Below are 19,527 nucleotides of genomic sequence, written 5' to 3'. Positions count from 1 at the left end.
TTATGTTTTTTTGATTTTCTTTATCTTCTGCAGCTTCTTCAAAATTATAAGGTACATTATGTGCCTGGGTGGGATTGCCATGGCCTTCCAATAGAACTGAAAGGCAAGTAACCTATGTACTTTTGGTACGCTATTTGTTCAGAAGTATTAGCTTAAATGGGTACATCTTGGGATGTATGTTAGCATCTCTAAAATGAAAAGAGAAGGGAGCCCAAGGGCATTGATGCTTTAAATTCTGATTGCTAGGTTAGGTATAATTACTTGTTAAAGGAGATGTAGAATGTCTTTTCTGTTCCACGATGTATTCTGTTGATTGTATCAATTATTTGGAGGAATATTTTAGCTCTTTGTAAGCTCTCTTGCTGTTGTGTTTTTGTGCGTCCCTGATTATTGTATACATTCCTTCCCATTATCAAATGTGATGCAGCTAATTGTTCCATATAAGACAAGCACTTGTTAGGTTTCAGTTGATGCCTTGCTGGTCATTGCTTACCTTGACATCAAACATACGATACATTTCTGGTAGTTTTGAATTTCATAATGTCAACAAGTTATTAGTTCAGAAAAAGACTTTGAAGACATAGTAAACCCAGCTGTTCTGTCGCTAACATATTGGAGCAATTGATAACCTTAAAATTATTTAATGCTGCACTAGACTCTGGTATATATCAATGAACATATCTGTAGTTGATTGTACTGAAGATGACATTATTAGGGAGAAAAAAGTCTCATTATTTGACTTCCATTTTTGTGTCCATAAATGCTTTGCCTGTTTATGTGAAAGGCCACAGTGCCATGCTTTCTGCTGGTCATTGGACTTTGCTGTCTTAGTCTCTAAGTTTCTTTCCTGGGTTAGTACTTTCTATCTTTTATGGTTATTTGTTCTTTAACTTTTAGTATTTCGATAGTCCTGCAATCAATGGATGCGGATGCAAGAAAAGAGTTGACACCATTGAAGTTGCGGAAGAAAGCTGCCAAATTTGCCAAAGACACTGTTAACACTCAGATGAAATCATTTAAGGTCGTTGTTGAAGCTTTTTCCTTGTTATTCTTAATTTGATAATTTCTTATGTTTATCTACTTGTTTACAAACCTTTATAAAGTTGCTGTTGACCCAATCTTTATGAGTTCCTTGTGTACTTTAAAATTGCTATGGCTAAGTTGCTTGTGTTGACACAGGAACTGCTGCATCTGGTTTAGTGCGGCAGGAGCATACATTGTTTATCCATGATTATCAAATCCTTATACTCTGTCATGCACAAGCTTTAGTTGGGATGGTTCCAATCATCAAAAGATAGACTTAGCCAGTAGGATATTGCAACCATGATCTATCTGCCATTTAGGTACCTAACATTACAAAAGATGAGACAAGGCCTACTCCATAGACAGATGACATTCGTTAAATATGAATGTTAAATTTTGCATCTTTTAGAAATTGGATCTTAATTACTTATCAGTAAATAAACTATGATGAACATATTGCAAAGGCTAGATCTAGTTTGTTATATTGGAACTACCAAATCCAAAGCAAGTGTATTGTAAGTACTTTTGCTCTGTATGGATTGATTATTTTTTATTCTTTATGTGAATGCAGCGATATGGGGTATGGGGAGACTGGGAAAATGCTTATTTAACTCTATCTCCAGAATATGAAGCTGCCCAGGTTGGTATTTTTTTCCTCGTATAAGTTTTTTGATTTATAAATGGAAATCACAACTTTTTGTTGAGTCTTTCAATGCATGTTTGTATGTATATATATACACAATGTATATATCTGCATGCATGTATGTGTTCACGTACATATATAGTTTTTTTTTTTTTTGTGTGTGTGTGTGACATTAACACATTCACCACAAATCTTTGTCCCTAGCAATTTTAAGAGCGATAGTGCGATTTGATGCATTAATTATTGCAGACTATTGCATTTTAGTGATTTTATAAAAGGAACATGTAAAAGACCTTGTTCATTTTCAGACTAAGCGTAACGAATGTGTGGTTTGTTCTTTATAAAGTTACAAAAACACTAATCTTGGTGATAATTAATGCTTGAAACTGTCCAAGTTATTTTCCAATTTGTTAAGGGCATAGATTTGTGGTGAACTTGTTAATGGCCATGATGTTATATATATATAAAAAATTTTGTAATTCCAATGTATTGCCCAACAAGGGTATTTTAGTCTTTCCACTTGTAAAATAAGTTTTTTATTAGAAACAACTTATGTTTTTCTCTCTTTTTTATTTTTATTTTTCCTTTTTTTAAAGGACCTTGGGGACCCCACCATTGGAGTCGTTGGGGTCGCCAACAATCATAAATATGACCGTTGGGGGCTCCTCAATGACTCCAAGAGTGGGGAGCCCCCAAGGCCTCCCTCTCCTTTTTCTTGTCTATATAAAGGGGTGTCCCCCCTTCATTTGAAATGAGTTCTCTCTCTCTCTCTCAATAATATTCATGTTTTTTTCCTTTTGGCATTATCCCTTTGTGGATTTATGTTTATGCACTTAAAGCGCTTGTTTACTTTCTTTGTTTCTTGTCCATTGTTGGACTTATAAGTGTTCTACACTTAATATTTGTATTTCCGCCTACTTCATTACATGGTATCAGAGCCATTTGGGTTCTCTTGATCTTGAAACTTTTTTTTTTCATGTTTTACTTAAAGTTCATGACAAACGCACTATCACTCTCTTCTTCAACATGGAGCATGAATCAAGGGTGAAGCTCTCCTTTAAGTTCAATGGTTCAAATTACTTGATGTGGGCATCGGCTATGGAGAATCACCTTAGAGGAAAGAAACTTTAGGGCTTTGTGATAGGGACAACTCTTGAACCATCATTGAAGCTCACCAAAATCGAAGGTGTTGAAAAAGCTCTTGTTGGAGAACATTTCAAAGCCATTCATGATCATCAAGTAAAGGTAGAAGATTGAGAAAGTAACCACGCTAAGATTTTGGCGTGGTTTATGAGCAATGTTGACAAAAGGATTTGTGCCAACATTGCTAAGTTTAGAAGTATCAATGAAGCTTGGTTCTTCCTTAAGGGTATGTATACCCAAAAGGATCTTGCTAGACAATATTTTTGTCAAGATAAAATTAGATCCACTAAACAAGCAGACTTGTGTGTTCGTGATTATTTTAATTCTTTGTCCCCTCTTTGGGACGAATTAACTCTTCTTGAGCCTAAATGGGTGGCTCCCAAAGACATTAAAACGAGAAGAGAGCAAGTTGAAAAAAAAAGACTTTTTTCAATTCCTTCATGGTCTAAGACCGAAATTTGAACAAGTCAGGGCATCTCTTCTCCATAGGAGCAAGGCTATGCTTATTGAAGATGCTATTGCCGAAGTATGCCAAGAAGAAACCCGTCTTGGCATGACTCATAAAAATGATGATATTTTGGCCGTTACTAGGTCGGGTTCAAATGTAAAATCCTATAAGCCACCCCACCCCACTTTACAAAAACTAATGGACCAAACTATAATAGTGGTTATAGGAAGGGCGTCACTTGCCATTATTGTAATGAACCGAGACATATTAGATCGGTGTGTCCTAAGCTTAAGGTTTAAGTGTCTTTCATTGGTGAAGTTAATTCGAAGAAAGAAGAAGCAAACCAAAATGGAAGAGATATTAAAGATACACTTAATCAAATTTTGGAGGCACTCCAACAACTTCTCAAATCATCTTCAACTTCGGGTGCTCATCATCCTCATCTCCTCCAAGTATGCAGATTCTTGATTTTGGTTCCTCTTTTCATATGACACCACATAAGAATGTTCTTTCTAAAGTATATTCTAATTCTTTCTCGTCTTATGTTTTAACGCCCGATGAGACTTCTTTAAAAATAGAGAGTATTGGTGTCACAAGCCTATTTCTTTCAAATTTCAATAGGCCAGCACAACGCGACTGTCCTTCCTTACCACCGCAAGCCTTCTTATCGCTCGTTTGCCAGTCACAGAAGCTTGTAATTAGAGTGCAAGAGAGCAAGAGAATAGAGGGAGAAGAATTGCAATCATAATGAGGGTGGACAAAAGAAAGCTCAATGCATTTGATTCATTCACAATTTAGCCTGTAGGCCTCTTACAGTTCAAGTGTACAGGTTGTCCCTTCGGGGTATTGATTAACCTGAACCGAGCAACTTACATTAGACTCAACGAAATCAAAACAGACTCTAGACACAACTTTACAATGTAAGTCACAAGGAAACATGCTCCCCCCTTCAAATCATGCGTCGTCATTGATGCCATTTGTTTCATGCTAAGCCCTGATTTCAGCCAGGTAGCGGCTGCTTATCCGAAAAGCTGGCTCCCACGTAGGTTCTGCTATTTCCTCCCACTGCACTAGGTATTTCTTCGCTTCACCCAAGTAGTTGACCTTGTGGCGAAAAATCTGACTGATGTGCTTCTCAGCCCGTTGTGTTGTCGGAGCCCTCTGTATGATGGGAGCATGTTGTAGTACGCTACGTTTCAGATCTCCATCATCTGTATGGAATTGTTTGAGGTTGCATACGTGGAACACTGGGTGCACCTTGAAATCTGGGGCAACTCCAGCTTGTACGCCAGTTTGCCCACCTTCTTTGTGATGGTGAATGATCCTTCATACTTTCTGATTAGTCCACGGTGCCGCCCGCGAAAGATGCCTGTGCGACTAGGATAAAGCTTCACCAACACTTGGTCTCCTACTTGGAACCCAACGGGCCTACGATGCTTGTCCGCCCACTTCTTCATTCTCTTTGCCGCCTTGTGTAGGAATGCCTTCACCAACTCATTCTGCTCATGCCAGTCTCGAACAAATTGATAGGCGAAGGATGACCTTCCCTTTTCTTGCGAGGCAAGCGTGCGGGGTTAGCGGATGCTGCCCAGTGAGACTCGCTCTTCTGCAGATTGCAACAGAATTGTGTTACGTCAATGAGCTTTACCCAATTTTTTTGATTGACACTAACAAAGTGTCCAATGTACTGCTCTAGTATTCAATTGATGCACTCTGTTTGCCCATCGGTCTGCGGATGAAAGCTTGTTGAAAACAACAAATTAGAGCCAAGTAGTCGAGATACTTCACGTTTGAACTTGCCCGTGAAGCGAGCATCGCGATCACTCACAATGCTCTTTGGTATGCCCCAGTGCTTCACCACATGCTTTACAAACAACTATGAAGTCTTCTTTGTAGGGCACTCCTTAGAAGCTGAGATGAATGCGACATACTTTGAGAAACGATCAACTACCACTAGGATGGAGCTGGTGCCATCTACCTTCGGCAGACTAACAATGAAGTCCATGGAGATGCTTTCCCAAGGATGTTCTGGAATTGGTAGAGGCTTAAGGAGACCGACTATCTTCTGGTTGGCCCCTTTGTCTTGTTGGCAGATGAGTCACGTTCGCACGCACCCCTCCATGTCGTCTTTCATCTGCGATCAATAGTAGTCGCGCTCAAGGAGTGCTAAGGTCCGCTCCTGACCAGTATGGTCGGCCCATAATGTATCATGACACTTCTTAAGCAATTCTTGGCGGAGGCTTTCCCACCGTGGCACGAAGACACATCTCCCTTTTGTCACGAAGAGGTCGTCCTGTAGCTAAAATCGTTGAGTCTTTCCTGCTTACGCAAGAGAAACAAGGTGTTGCGTCGTCGGATCCTGTTGCATACCTTCGCAGATGCGGCTCATCAAACCGCTCTCTAAATGCACTTTGGAAGGCTCCGCACACACAACAGCCAGTTCAGCCCTGCGACTCAAGGTGTCCGCAACTACATTGGTCTTCCCAACCTTATACTCTAAGGCAAAATCAAATTCAGCCAAAAACATCTACCATTGAGCTTGCTTTGGCGTCAGCTTCTTTTGTGTTTGAAAATAACTTGTGGCAACATTGTCTGTCTTGACGACGAACTGAGCACCCAAAAGATAGTGCCGCTAGGTCCTGAGGCAATACACGATGGCTATCATCTCACGTTCATGCACCGTGTAACGCCTCTATGCATCCTTTAGCTTGCGACTCTCATATGCGATTCAATGACCGTCTTGCATAATAACTCCGCCGATGACAAAGTCTGAGGCATCTTTCTGGACCTCAAAGGGTCTCGTGTGATCAAGCAGTCACATCACTGACTCCCTCACTAAGGCTTTCTTCAAGCCGTCGAAGGCATTTTGGCATGCTCCTGTCTAGAGTCATACCCGATTCTTCTTTAACAAGTCAGTGAGGGGCGCAACAATGAGGGAGTAACCTTCAATGAATCACCGATAGTAATTCGCCAAACCAAGGAATGATCGCAACTTTGACACTTTTTTTGGCGGAACCCATTCCTTGATGGCTCTTATCTTTTGCTCATCCATGCACAACACACCACGCCCCACAACGTGGCTGAGGAAGTTGATCTCCTCCTGACCCAAGAGACACTTCTCTTGTTTAACACAGAGGTCATTCACCTTTAGCACCTGAAACACTGTTCGCAAGTGCTCAACATGTTCCTCCATGTTGCTGCTATAGATCACGATGTCATCCAAGTAGACTACCACAAACTTGTCTAAGGATAAAAAATCTGATTCATTAAGGTCGTGAACGTGGCTGAAACATTCGTCAACCCGAATGACATTACTAAGAATTCGTAAGCACCATAACGGGTGATGCAAGTTGTCTTCAGCTCATCACCATCTGCAATCTTCACCTGCCAGTAACCTGATCTCGAGTCTAGCTTTGAAAAGACTCGATCACTGCCTAACTGATCGAACAAATCCGCTATTAGTAGCAACTAGTACTTGTTCTTTACCGTGACCTTGTTTAGCGCACGGTAGTCCACACATAACCGCTTGGAGCCGTCATGTGTCATCTGAAATAGGACTGGCGCACCAAATGGTGCTTTTGATGGACGAAAAATGCTTGCATCCAACATCTCGTCTAGCTGTCTGCGCAACTCTTTCAGCTCAGCTGACCCCATAGGATATGAAATCATTGCGGGAGGCTTCGCTTTTGGGGCCAACTCAATCTTATGGTTAATCTCAAGCCTTGGTGGTAGACGCTTCGGCAATTTCGAAGGCATCACCCCCCGAAACTCCACCAATAGTGGGGTTAGGGTCGGCGGCGTTGCTGCTTGCACCTTTCCTTCTTCTGCGCGCATGACAACTAAGAATGTCTTCTCCATACGCTTGACACCCTTCTTCAACTACATTGCCGATAACACTGAAGTCTTGTCTTTCTGAGTAAGGCATTAAACTGTGTGTGACAGGTTTGGCCCCATAATCGTCGAGTTAAACTTAGGCAGCATCATAACATTCTGACTTCGTAGAAACTCCATACCCTAATTCATCTTAAAATTGTCCAGTGGCACCACAGAGAAGTTGACCTTGTCGGCCTAACTCCTAATTTGGATAGCCACGTCTCTTGCTTCACCAAGGATGGGCTTAGCCTCAAAACTCACAGTTTTGATGGTCCTTTGCTTTGGCCCAGGCTTCATGCCTAACCACTCTGCCTTTTCCTGCGAGACAAAATTGTGTGTGACCCAGAGTCTATCATTGCTGAAGTAGACTTTTCATCCGTAATGATTTCTAGATACACGAGTTTCTTATTGACTTGCATGTTTTCAGCTGCACAACTTCTAGTTGTGTTAATCGATTGCATGACCCCCATCCTTGGTTGCATGGTCTCAGTATCACTGCATTCTGCCTGCACCGCATTGGCTTGCCCATTATTCTTTACAATACGTTTCAGACACTGCCTGGCGATATGCCTATCGCCACAAAACCAACAAGTAACAACTGCTCTCTTATTGCTGCTGTTGTACTTTTTGAAGTTTTGTTTCTTATCAAATTGGTGGGATGTCGACGCCTCACCTTTGTTGTTGCGTCACTCATCCTTTCAGGCTTCTTCTCGACCTTGGTTGATGGGATGAAGGGCTTGCGTTGAGTGTTAGCTAAGCTCTCGGCCGGCACATATGCATCTTTCAAAATACTGGGGTTGCTCCTTTCCACTTCGGACTGTGCCCATGACTGAAGTCCCACAATGAACCAGTTGAGCTTGTTCTCATATGGCATGTTAGGCACCTCAAGCGTAAGCTTATGGAACGTTCTAAGATAGTCTTGCAACGAACCAGTATGTTTAAGATCCGACACCATCTTGTAAGCCTGTCTTTGCGCATTCCTCGGCATGAAGTAGTTGCGCAATTCCATTTTGAAGTCGTCAAAGGTGTCTATCACGCATTGACCCCTTTTCATGTCACTGCGTTTTCGCCTTCACCACGCGATAACATCTCTATCCAGTAGAGCTACTGCAGCCTTAATCTTGAGATCTTCAACCGTCACGTTCTGAATATCCAAGTAGTCTTTTACTTGGAACAAGAAGTTTTCAATGGCCTTGCTGTGGCGAGAATCATTGAACTTTGCTGGTCTTGACACATCAATCTTTGATGACCTTTCACCGTTTCCCCCATTTAGGGTCACTGTCCACTGCAATATGCGGTCTTCAACTGAAGCTCCCCTATTTCAGTCTGCAAGTCGGCCACTGTTGTTGTCAACGAAGTGACCTGTCCCATCAGTAGGATCACTTGCTCTTGCAAGCTCGCCATCATATCATTCAGTTTACCGAATGATTCAACTGCGCGTGAAATCACTTCTTCGTGCGAAGTCACATCTTCCACCGGCTTGTTGACAGTTGCAACCATTTGCTCTTGGCCCTAAGGTGAACTCATCTCCTCAGCTTTGGCAGCTGTCTTGCCTTTGGTGTTACATAAGTTTTGATAGGGCGCCACGATGTCTTGCTCACAAATCGTAGCCTATCGGTGCGTCTGTCGACACCGACTCTTGAGTCCCTTCCCCAGCACGAGAACGAGCTCTGGTACCACTTGTCATGGTCTTATTTCCTTCAATAGGTTAACATGATGCGACGATCCTTCCTTACTGCCGCATGCCTTCTTATCGCTCGCTTGCCAATCGCGGAAGCTTGTAATCAGAGAGTAAGAGAGAATAAAGGGAAAATAATTGCAATCACAAGAAGCAATCACAACGAGGGTGAACAAAAGAAAGCTCAATGCATTTGATTCATTCACAATTTAGCTCGTAGGCCTCTTACAGTTCAAGTATACGGGTTGCTCTTTCGGGGTATTGATTAACCTGAACCAGACAGCTTACATCAGACTCAACGAAAGCAAAACAGACTCTAGACGCAACTTTACAATGTAAATCACAAGGGAACAATTGGAACACTTGATTTAAAACATTTTCAAAATTTTCTTGTTTCAAAAGTAATGGTGGTTCCAAAAACAAATTTAAATCTATTTTCTATCTCTCAATTTTTTTATCATGGTTGTAAAGTTTCTTTCTCACCTAAAGATTGCACCGTGCAGGATCTCCAGTCAGGGAAGCTGATTGGGCAAGGCTATAGGAGAGATGATCTTTATTTTATGAATTTTTTGTCTCTTCAACCCAAGTCATTTTGTAAATATCAAAAGCATTGATGTTTGACATAAGAGACTTGGCTACCCTAGCTTTTTAAAGATGTCTCTTTTCTCTTTTTTGAGAAATACATGTAATGAAAAAGACATAACTCGTAAAGATTGCATTTTTGGAAAAATAAAAGCAATTCCATTTTCCCAAAGAACTTTGTGTCTATATGGCCTTTTGAATTAATTTATTCGGATGTATGAGTTACCTCACCTATCATATCAAAAGGAGGTTTCTCATATTATATGATTTTCATTGATGATTTCACTAGATACACATGCATTTATTTTCTAAATCATAAATCCGATGGTTCTCTTTTTTTAAAGAATTTCATATAATGATTAAGAATCAATTCTTAAGCAATCTTTCTATTCTAAGATCAGATTCGGGAGGAGAATATATGTTTAATGATTTTCAAAATTATTTAAAACAAAATGAAATTTGTCATCAAAGGTCTTGTTCTAGAACTCCATAACAAAATGGCTTAGCGGAAAGAAAACATAGACATATAATAGAAACCACTAGGACTCTTTTAATTTTCAAGAATATTCCAAAATTTTTTTGGGCCGAAGCCGTTTTAACTTCAACTTAATTAATAGAACTCATTCAATTTCATTAAACAATGTTTCACCATTTGAAAAACTTTTTAAAATGACTCCGGATTTTAAAAGACTAAGAATCTTTGGTTGTAAGTGTTATGTTCTTACTCATAAAAATGATAAGCTTTCTCCAAAAGCCATTGGGTGTGTTTTCTTAGGCTATTGAGAAAATAAAAAAAGATACCTATGTTTTGATCCAATAAATAACAAACTTTATATTTCAAAGGATGTTACTTTTCTTGAAAATGAAAATGCTTTTGAGAGTAATGAATCAAGGAAAACCATTGATTATTCACTAAGTCACATGGGTGCGGGTGCGGGTGCGGGGGTGCGACACTTTAAAAAACCTTGGGTGCGGGGGTGCGGGGTGTGGCAAAAACAAATAATATATATATGATATTATTTATATAAAAAAACTCGAGCATCAACAGTTGGAGAGTTAGAAAAATTTATTCAGCAAGAATCTTTTGGAAGCAAATGAGACAGATGAGGACATGACACACCGTGAGCCCCACGGACCTGGTCGGCCAAGGGTCCTTCTGGCAGCTTCTGTCCCGTGGCCCCCTCATCAGCAAGAACCCGCAAGAACGCGCATTGCTGGGAACGTGGCAGTCTCTATCGCGCCTTACACTCCCATGCCCATTAAATGCTGAGGTCCATCCGTGGGCCCCAATGATGTCCCAGTCCCACTCCCACACCACCCTACTCCCTACTCCACAGTCGTCCCTCGACGTGGCCATCTGACGTGGACATCAAGGAGCTTTGCTGTAGATTTGGACCAACGAGGAAAGATGAATCATTACAGTGGGCTCCACATCATTCCTCCCCTCTCCCTCTGTATAGATATGCGATATCACCCTCCGTTAGAAGGGAATGATTCTCTTTCGGTGGGGAATATTTTCGATTGAATAATATTCAACGAGTTTTAGCCCGGGAAACTGTCGTGCACCAGACCCCAATTAATGGTTAAATGATGAAAATGAAGAATAGGAGGTCTTGAAAGGGCGCATTAAATGCATTATTTATAGTTTCATGCAGAAAAATTAACTAGAGATATCAACTTTAAACAAAATGTGTGATTCAGATTATTTGCTCATTTATATTGACGTGACGTGAACTACAAACTATGAAGTTAGAATGAACTTTTACCTTCTAACCAGATGGCAGATGCTCGTTTTTTAGCTTCTACCAACTAGCAATCTACATGTCTTTTGGAAGTTATTAGCATCCGAATGCGAGGGTTAAAACCCTCGCATATTTCAAACCCCCGCAGCCTCCCCTTCTTCTGAGAAAGGAACCCCCTTTGGGGTTTTCTGAATCGGGCATCCTCCGAGCCTTCAAATAATCGCAGAGGGGGGGGGGACCCTCATCGCCTGCGCCTCCCTCCTCCGCCTCATCTCCCCTCCCGATCACCCTCCTCATCTCTCTCTCAATCGCTCTCCCTCTGCCTCGTCTCCCTTGACTCGCCGGAGAACCGGTATACTCCCGAACACCACCAGTCCCTGCGTGCGTCTGCGAGCTCAACGCCATCCCCTCTCCTTCCTCTCGATCGTCGTTGCCATCGTCGTCGCCGTGACCTCGCAGGTAAAAAGCCTCTCCTTGCGATTTTCCTTTTCGGTTGGGTCGCCGGAGAACCGACAGAGGGTCAACAACCTCTGTCGTGCCCTCCCTCTCTCCTCTGTTTCCGATCAGGGTGCCGACAGGAGGTCGGTGGCTCATGCCGCCCCTGGCCCTCTCTCTCTGTGTCGCCGGAGGGTCGGCAGTCCCCATCGTTCCCTCCCTCTCTCCCGTGGTGCGCCGGAAGGCCGGCAAGGAGCCGATGGCCCCCTGTCGCGATCTTCCCTCCTCCTCTACTCCTTGCCGGAAGGTCAATGCACCCAGGGTCGGGTTGACCGCACCCGGTGCCGCACCCGCACCCGCGTCGAATCGCGTCGACGCGGTTGCGGCACCCTGCTAGCCGAATCCCTGTGACATAGATTATTTATTTCTATTTGACTTATTACCAAGAAATGATGAGTCTATTCCTATTGAGGTCTTCGAGTCTTTTGACAATGGTTCTAATCATAATGAACATTCTTTTGATAATAAGAATAATAGTCAACATGAGAATTTGAATGAACATATACCAAATCATATACATGTGTATACTAGACGGGAAGAAGGTAATCGTCAATGTGCACTTGACAAATTCTCTCAAAACATATCTTTAGAAGAGTCTCAACTTAGAAAATCAAATCGTATTTCTAAGGCACCAAGTAGATTTGTATCCTATGATTCTTTCTCTCCAAATTTTAGAGCATACTTAATAACCCTTTACTCTTACTATGAACCATATCATTATTATGACGCCAAATAATATCCTCATTGGAATGAAGCTATGAAATTTGAACTTAATGCTCTTAAGAAAGCCCACACATGAGAAATAGGTAATCCTCCGCAATGAAAGAAGCCCATAGGATGTAGATGGGTGTTTAAAGTAAAAACCAAAAGTGATGGGTCATTAGAGAGATATAAAGCATGGTTAGTTGCCAAAGGGTATGCTCAAGAATATGAGATAGATTATTATGAGACCTTTGCTTCGGTTGCTCGAATGATAAGTGTTTGAGCTCTCATTGCCATTGCATCTATGAAAAAATGACCTATTTATCAATTAGATGTTAAAAGTATTTTTCTAAACGGTGATCTTGGTGAAGAGGTTTACATGGAACCTCTTCCTAGGATGAATTTGAATGGAAAAGTTTTAAAATTAAAAGACATTGTATGGTCTTAAATAAGCTCATAAGGCTTGGTATGACAAATTCAGTAATGTGTTAATGAATTTGAGATTTATTTCTTGTTATACTGACACTGCTCTTTTTGTCAAGAAAACAAGTGACACTATTGTAATGTTTTTTTATATGTTGATGACATGATCATCACAGGAAATAACAAAAGAGTAAATGAAATTAAAACAATTTTAAAGAAAACTTTTGATATGTCTGACTTGGGTTTCTTGAGATATTTTTTAGGCATTGAAGGGGCCTACTCACAAAAAGGATACATACTCTTTCAAATGAAATTAACTGCTGATATTTGTGCTAAGTCGGAGATCTCAGATGAAAAGAAGGTGGAGACTCCAGAAGTTATAAATGCAAAATTAAGACTTGAAGATGGTGTTTTACTTGAAGATCCTACTCCATCACCCGACCTGATATTGCTCATGCTGTTCATGTGGCAAGCCAGTTTCAATATACTTTTACCACTGTGCACATGACAACAATAATGAGAATTGTGCGATATATTAAAAACACCATTTCAAAAGGGCTTTTCTTATCCTCTTCCTCATCTTTTGAATTAACTGCCTATACTGATATTGATCGGGGAGGTAATCTCAATGATAGAATCTCAATTACTGGTTTTTGTATTTTTTAGGAGATTCGCTAATTTTCTGAAGGTGCAAGAAACAACAAAATGTATCTCTTTCCTCAATCGAAGCCGACTATCGAGCCATAGCTACTACAACAATGGAGAGTGTGTGGCTTAAAAGTCTTCTCAGTGATATGAGAATCATCATCTCAACTCCATCAAAGTTGTGCTGTGACAATAAATGTGCGATCTACATTGCAAACAATCATACTTTTCATGTGATATTGAGATAGATTGTCATTATGTTCGTGATGAATATTTAAGAGGAACTATCACTTTGCCATATGTCACCTCGGAGTATCAGTTGACTGACTTCACCAAATCTCTTCCTACTCGTTTTCTCTTTCTTCTTAACACACTTTCGGTTCTTTTCCCATAAAGTTTGAGGGGGAGTGTTTATATATATATATAATTCCAACGTATTGTCTAATAGGGGTATTTTGGTCTTTAAGTTGTTTATTAGAAACAACTTATGTTTTTCTTTCTTTTTTATTTTTCTTTTCCTTTTTTTAAAGGACCTTGGGGACCCTACCATTGGAGTCGTTGGGGTCCCCAACGACTCCAAGCCTCCCTCTCTTTTTTCTTGTGTATATAAAGGGGTGTCCCCCCTTCATTTGTAATGAATTCTCTCTCTCTCTCTCAATAATATTCATGTTTTTTGCTTTTTGGCATTATCCCTTTGTGGATTTATGTGTATGCACTTAAAGTGCTTATTTACTTTCTTTGTTTCTTGTCCATTGTTGGACTTATAAGTGTTCTACATTTAATATTTGTATTTTCTCCTACATTACACATTAGATGTGGACGCACACACTTAAGGTTGGCAATGGATCAGAGTATGGGTTGGGCCATGCTTTACTTGACATTGTGTCCTTTTTTTTATGAAATTTCATCTAGTTTTGGATCTAGGTCTGACTCAGATAATGCAGTGGTCCTGGGTCCATACATGGTTAGGGATGCACACTTGCCGGGTTCGAGCTGAGCTTGGGTTGGCTCGGCTCGGCTCGATCAGAAAATCTGGTTGTTCAAGCTCGGCTCGAGCTCGAGCCAAGCTTGAACAACCATTGCCAAAGATCGGCTCGAGCAGCTCGAGCTGAACACCTTTATTTTAAAAAGATTTTAAATGTTTTTGAAATTTATGTCAAAAGTTTTTTGAAAGAGAGGAAGATGGTGGGATTTGAACCCATGCCACTTCCAAAGAAGACCAATGACTTACCTATTAATGTAAGACCTCTCTTTGTGACCATACTATGAACAAAACACATACATATATAAAATCTAATTTCTTTATATAACTATGTGAACCAAGCTTAATCGGGCTTACTGAGCTTATCCGAGCTCAACTGCCTGTTCAAGCTCGGCTCATTTATTTTTCCGAATGAGTTATACCAGAGTTTAAACGGGTTGAGCCCGAGCTAGCTCGGCTTGTTGTGCATCCCTATACATGGTCTGAACTGCTACTTTACCAGACTTGCTGAAATAGGTAATCTCCACACGTTTATAACATAAAAAATCTAATGGATTGGACTGGAACCAATTCTGACCCAGATCCAATGATAAAACTGTTACCCAGTTCAAGATCAGGGTCTAGTCTTGTGCATGTCTGTTACCCATATATGGTAATATGTGTTGAATCTGGTTTGGAACAGGGTTGGAACCTTGTCCCACTTGCACTCTCACAGAGATGCACAAGACACACCTATATGCACACGTGCGTCCATGTGCTTATTGTTTGTGGAGCATATGCCACATGGCTTATCTCAAATTTCAGTTACCAACTTACCATCTGGCCCCTAATTGCAGTGTGAAACATGGCTTCTTTCATTTAATCTATGATATTGTAATTCAAAAGTTGCATTTAATCTATGATATCTAATTCAATGGTAGTGACTGATAGATGGCTTTCCTTTCTTTTCATGTATGCTGAACTAGATAGAGGTGTTCGGCCAGATGGCTCTGCAAGGTCATATTTATAGGGGCCGGAAGCCTGTGCATTGGAGTCCGTCCTCATGTACTGCTCTTGCAGAGGCTGAACTGGAGGTAAGATTTGTTTGCATTTGTCCTTTGCCTAACCTTTTCAGGTTTCATAAAGTTGGCTGTGAAAATTTATAACTACACAATAACCACAGGCAGATACACACACACACATATATAAATATAAATATAAATATAAATATAAATATAAATATAAATATATAGATATAGATATAGATATAGATATAGATATAGATATAGATATAGATATAGATATAGAGTGTGATTGGTAGCTGCTCACATGTTAGGTGCAAAATGAACATACTAAATGGGGTTTTCAGCTTTTTTTCATTTTATTTTTAAATTATACCGTACATATGTGATCTATGTACTTGATTTTATAGGGATCAGCTCTTGAAGAGTTCAATTCCGACACATGGGTGGGTTTTTATAAGGTTCGAAAAATCAACGGTCCAAAGTCTTTGTATATTTTCGAGGCTCCAAATATCATTTTTTAATTGAAAACACATGATCCAGGTGTGGATTTCTTGTAAATCGACCATGCCCGACACATTTATGGGGTCGGAACTGTAGAAAAAACACTGGAAGGGCAGAAAAACCCATTTAGCAAGTATCATTTCACACCTAATGTGTGTGCAGATACCCATTTCTCTCTCTATATATATATATCTATATAACTGGACTGAATCTTGTGCAAATGCTGGTTCATTCACTGGGTTGACCCATTGAATGATCTGAGTCATGAAAACTCAGCTGACTTGGCCAGTCTTGTGCAAATGCTGTGTCATTCACTGGGTTGACCCAGTAACAGACTGATCCATGCTGAGTCATTAGGTTGACTCGGCGAGTTTTCATACAGTGATCCAGATGACTGATGGTGTTGATATGGGTTTCTTGGTGTCGTTCTTTTTGTACTTTGAAGCCAATGATGCAATCATGGTTTAAGAGAAAGCTATATGCCTTTTGGGGAAAGGAACTAGTTTCCTGCTTATTTAATTGCTCATGTAGGTTTTTATTTTTTATGTATAAATAGAAATATGAATAAATATAACTATAAATATACATATAATATGGGCCCCTCAGGCTAATTTACCATTTTGACAGCTATCTCTCGGGCACAAGTTTAGGTTTGGCCTCTTTATATATGTCTATATGTATATTCATATTTATGTATAATTGTATATTCACTTGGTTATGGTTGTTTGCCTGACCGTTTTTCTATCTCATGCGTAATGCATATTAAACCTAGATTGAAGTTTGGCAAACTTCTCCTATGCAATCTGCTGTCAATGTTTTTTGGTAGTGGTATTTTATTTATGATCCTAACACATGTCAAAATATTGCCTGCAGTACCCAGATGGACATGTTTCACAGAGTATATATGTCATATTCAAGCTAACACACGTACCTGATGCTTCCTACATGTTGTTCAAGGAATTTTTGCCTGATGTTTCATTGGCCATATGGACCACAACCCCTTGGACCATCCCTGGAAATGCTGGTAAGCACTTATATTTTTTCAGAGTAGTTCTTTGCTGGTATTATGAGTTTTAACTGTTGGCATTCCAGATCAATTTGTAGTGGGTTTAGTGATAATGTGCCTATATCTACAATTCGAAGAACAAATTTGTCAGTTAATTCATCATAATACAGTTTCCAGATACGTTCTATCCTTGTGCTGTAAACAACATTTTGATAGCTTCTTAGCATGTCAAAGGATTTTAAAAAATCCTTTTCTTGGGAAATCTCTGCGAATCTTTCAGTTAATGATATTTTTGAGTCCCAGATCTTGGAGTTCACTGATATACCTGCTCATAGCATGTTTCTTCTTCCTTCTAGGGACTAGCTTTTTTAGTTCTGAAGAAACTTCTTCATTATGACTTACTATTATTTTGTATTGATTTTTTGACTTTTCTTTCTTTCACCAGCTGTTGCCGTTAATCCTCTGCTGCTATATGCTATTGCTGAAGTGCATGCTCTTGTAGAAGATGATTCAATTTCAAAAACTAGTACCAAACTCAGTGATGCTTTGAAGACTGATCATCAGAAGCTATTTGTTGTTGTTGCAACTGATCTTGTTCCTACCCTGGAATCCAAGTGGAGAGTCAAACTTACCATAAAGAAGACTCTGCTGGGTTCTGCTCTTGAAAATTGCAGGTTTCATCTTGGAACAAAAGGGATAATTACGTTCTTTTATAGCTACATTACATGGTCAAGTAAATAAGGGATAGTTATTGTTTCTGAAGTTGCCTAGAAATGAACATTTTCTTATACCTTGTGTTTCTAGTATCTGACAAATCAGTGACATGTGGTCAGGTATCTTCATCCAATTGAAAACACAGAATGCCCTGTGGTCCTTGGAGAGGGCTACATTACAACTGAATCAGGGACCGGCTTAGTGCATACAGCTCCGGGTCATGGACAGGAAGATTATATTACTGGTTTGAAATATGGATTGTCTATACTTTCTCCTGTTGATGACAATGGAAAGTTTACAGAAGAAGCTGGGCAGTTTAGTGGCTTGGATGTCCTTGGTGATGGAAATGTTGCTGTGATTAAATTTTTGGATGAAAAGATGTTGATTATGAAACATGAACCATACAGTAAGTATGACCAGCCTTCAGATAGTTATGATAAATGGATTGCTACTCTTAAGAAATTTTATCATGTTCTGACACGTTTCTTTCTTTTTCTGAAGAACATAAGTACCCATATGATTGGAGAACTAAAAAGCCTACCATATTTAGGGCCACAGAGCAATGGTTTGCATCTGTGGAAGGGTTCAGGAAAGCTGCTATGGATGCGATCAATCAAGTGTCGTGGATTCCAGCACAGGTATCACTTAAGAGGTTCCCAGTTTATTTTCTTCATTAAGTATTGATCCATTATTTTTACTTCGGCATTTGTTGGAGTAAATGTGATTTATTTGTGTTATTCTTGGTGATATGATGATTCTTTCTGTGAAACTGTTAATATAAGGAATTAAGGATCATTCTTGACTGCAGCCAAACAATTGTAGAAATTAAAAAAACAATTTACTAGAACACCTGTTAGGTCAGGGATGATCCACAACAATTTTGTGAATTAAAAAGGCAATTTTCTAGAAGAACACATGGTAGGTCATGGCAGCTATGTTCCAACGAGGCTTTTTCTTTACTTCTATAGAAATATCTGACACTTACTGACTTACTGCCATTCAGATTTTGTAAACCACAACGAGAACGTCCACTGAACCAAACCTCATTACTGTACATCTATGGTGGTAAGATAGTTGGGCAGTTATGATTTTATGACTTGATAAACCATCACACAATATTTCTTTTTGCTGCTGGCCTGCTGCAGTTTCTATTCTCTATCTCTCTCTCTATATGTATATATGTATATGTATGTATATATGTATGCATGCAATATTTATATAAAACAGTTGTACCTGCTTCCTGCAGCTGTTGGCATTGAAGGCTTGCATATGGCAGAAATTGCTTTTCCTTTTCAATGCTTCAAATTAGTGAAAAAACTTTACAACTGGGTGGATGGTGTGAGCCTTTTTATTCAACTTAAAAAGAAAAAAGAATACAATCCTAGTAATGTTTTTTCCCCTCCAGTTAATTCCATTTGTCTTATTAGCTACCAAATCTTGTAAGACTTGTGGTTTTTGTCTCAGTAAAAAAAAACTCATGAGAGAGAGAGAGAGCTTCTTTGTTAGGACATCTGTTAATTCTGAACCTGGACATGCTTAACTTATTTTTGGTTTGGCCTGAGGCTGCGAGATAGGTTCAAGTTTATTGATTACATTCACCTACTAAGTATCTTTTTTTTTTTCTCTTTTCTGTTTCAACAAAAACTGCTTTTCGCTTTCGGGTTCATTGAATCTACATCCAGATGAGTACCTTTTTTTCAATTAAATAATTCCTTGAAATATAAAACCATCATAGTTTGGGATATCAATAGATCGGGTATGGATCGGATTTCTGATGGACTGAAACCACTTTAGTAAAGTCAGCAAGCATATCCAGATCTGATTGGTTATAGCAATTTCTTTTGCCCTTACTATCCTTTCACATTTTAAATAATTTTTTGCCTGATTTGTCTAGGATAGTACTTGTTATTTCTAGTGAATTTA

The 19,527-nt window shown here is 39.7% G+C and overlaps 1 protein-coding gene across 1 annotated transcript in view; it reads left to right on the top strand.

The window, feature by feature from the left end:
• The window catches only part of OVA2 (tRNA synthetase class I (I, L, M and V) family protein), a 73,675-nt gene that overhangs the window by 4,503 nt on the left and 49,645 nt on the right, over positions 1–19,527 (top strand). The window contains exons 5-12 of the mRNA XM_089996197.1: positions 34–103; positions 909–1,021; positions 1,595–1,663; positions 15,345–15,452; positions 16,758–16,908; positions 17,336–17,564; positions 17,724–18,010; positions 18,106–18,242. Of these exons, the coding sequence (XP_089852323.1) occupies positions 34–103; positions 909–1,021; positions 1,595–1,663; positions 15,345–15,452; positions 16,758–16,908; positions 17,336–17,564; positions 17,724–18,010; positions 18,106–18,242 (1,164 nt within the window). The remainder of the gene's footprint in view (positions 1–33; positions 104–908; positions 1,022–1,594; positions 1,664–15,344; positions 15,453–16,757; positions 16,909–17,335; positions 17,565–17,723; positions 18,011–18,105; positions 18,243–19,527) is intronic.

This window comes from Nuphar pumila, chromosome 2 (genome assembly GCF_984573655.1).
Source record: "Nuphar pumila chromosome 2, dmNupPumi1.hap1.1, whole genome shotgun sequence".
NCBI lineage: Eukaryota > Viridiplantae > Streptophyta > Magnoliopsida > Nymphaeales > Nymphaeaceae > Nuphar > Nuphar pumila.
Note: the sequence above shows the minus strand (reverse complement) of the source record. Positions and strands in the feature narration are given on the sequence as shown.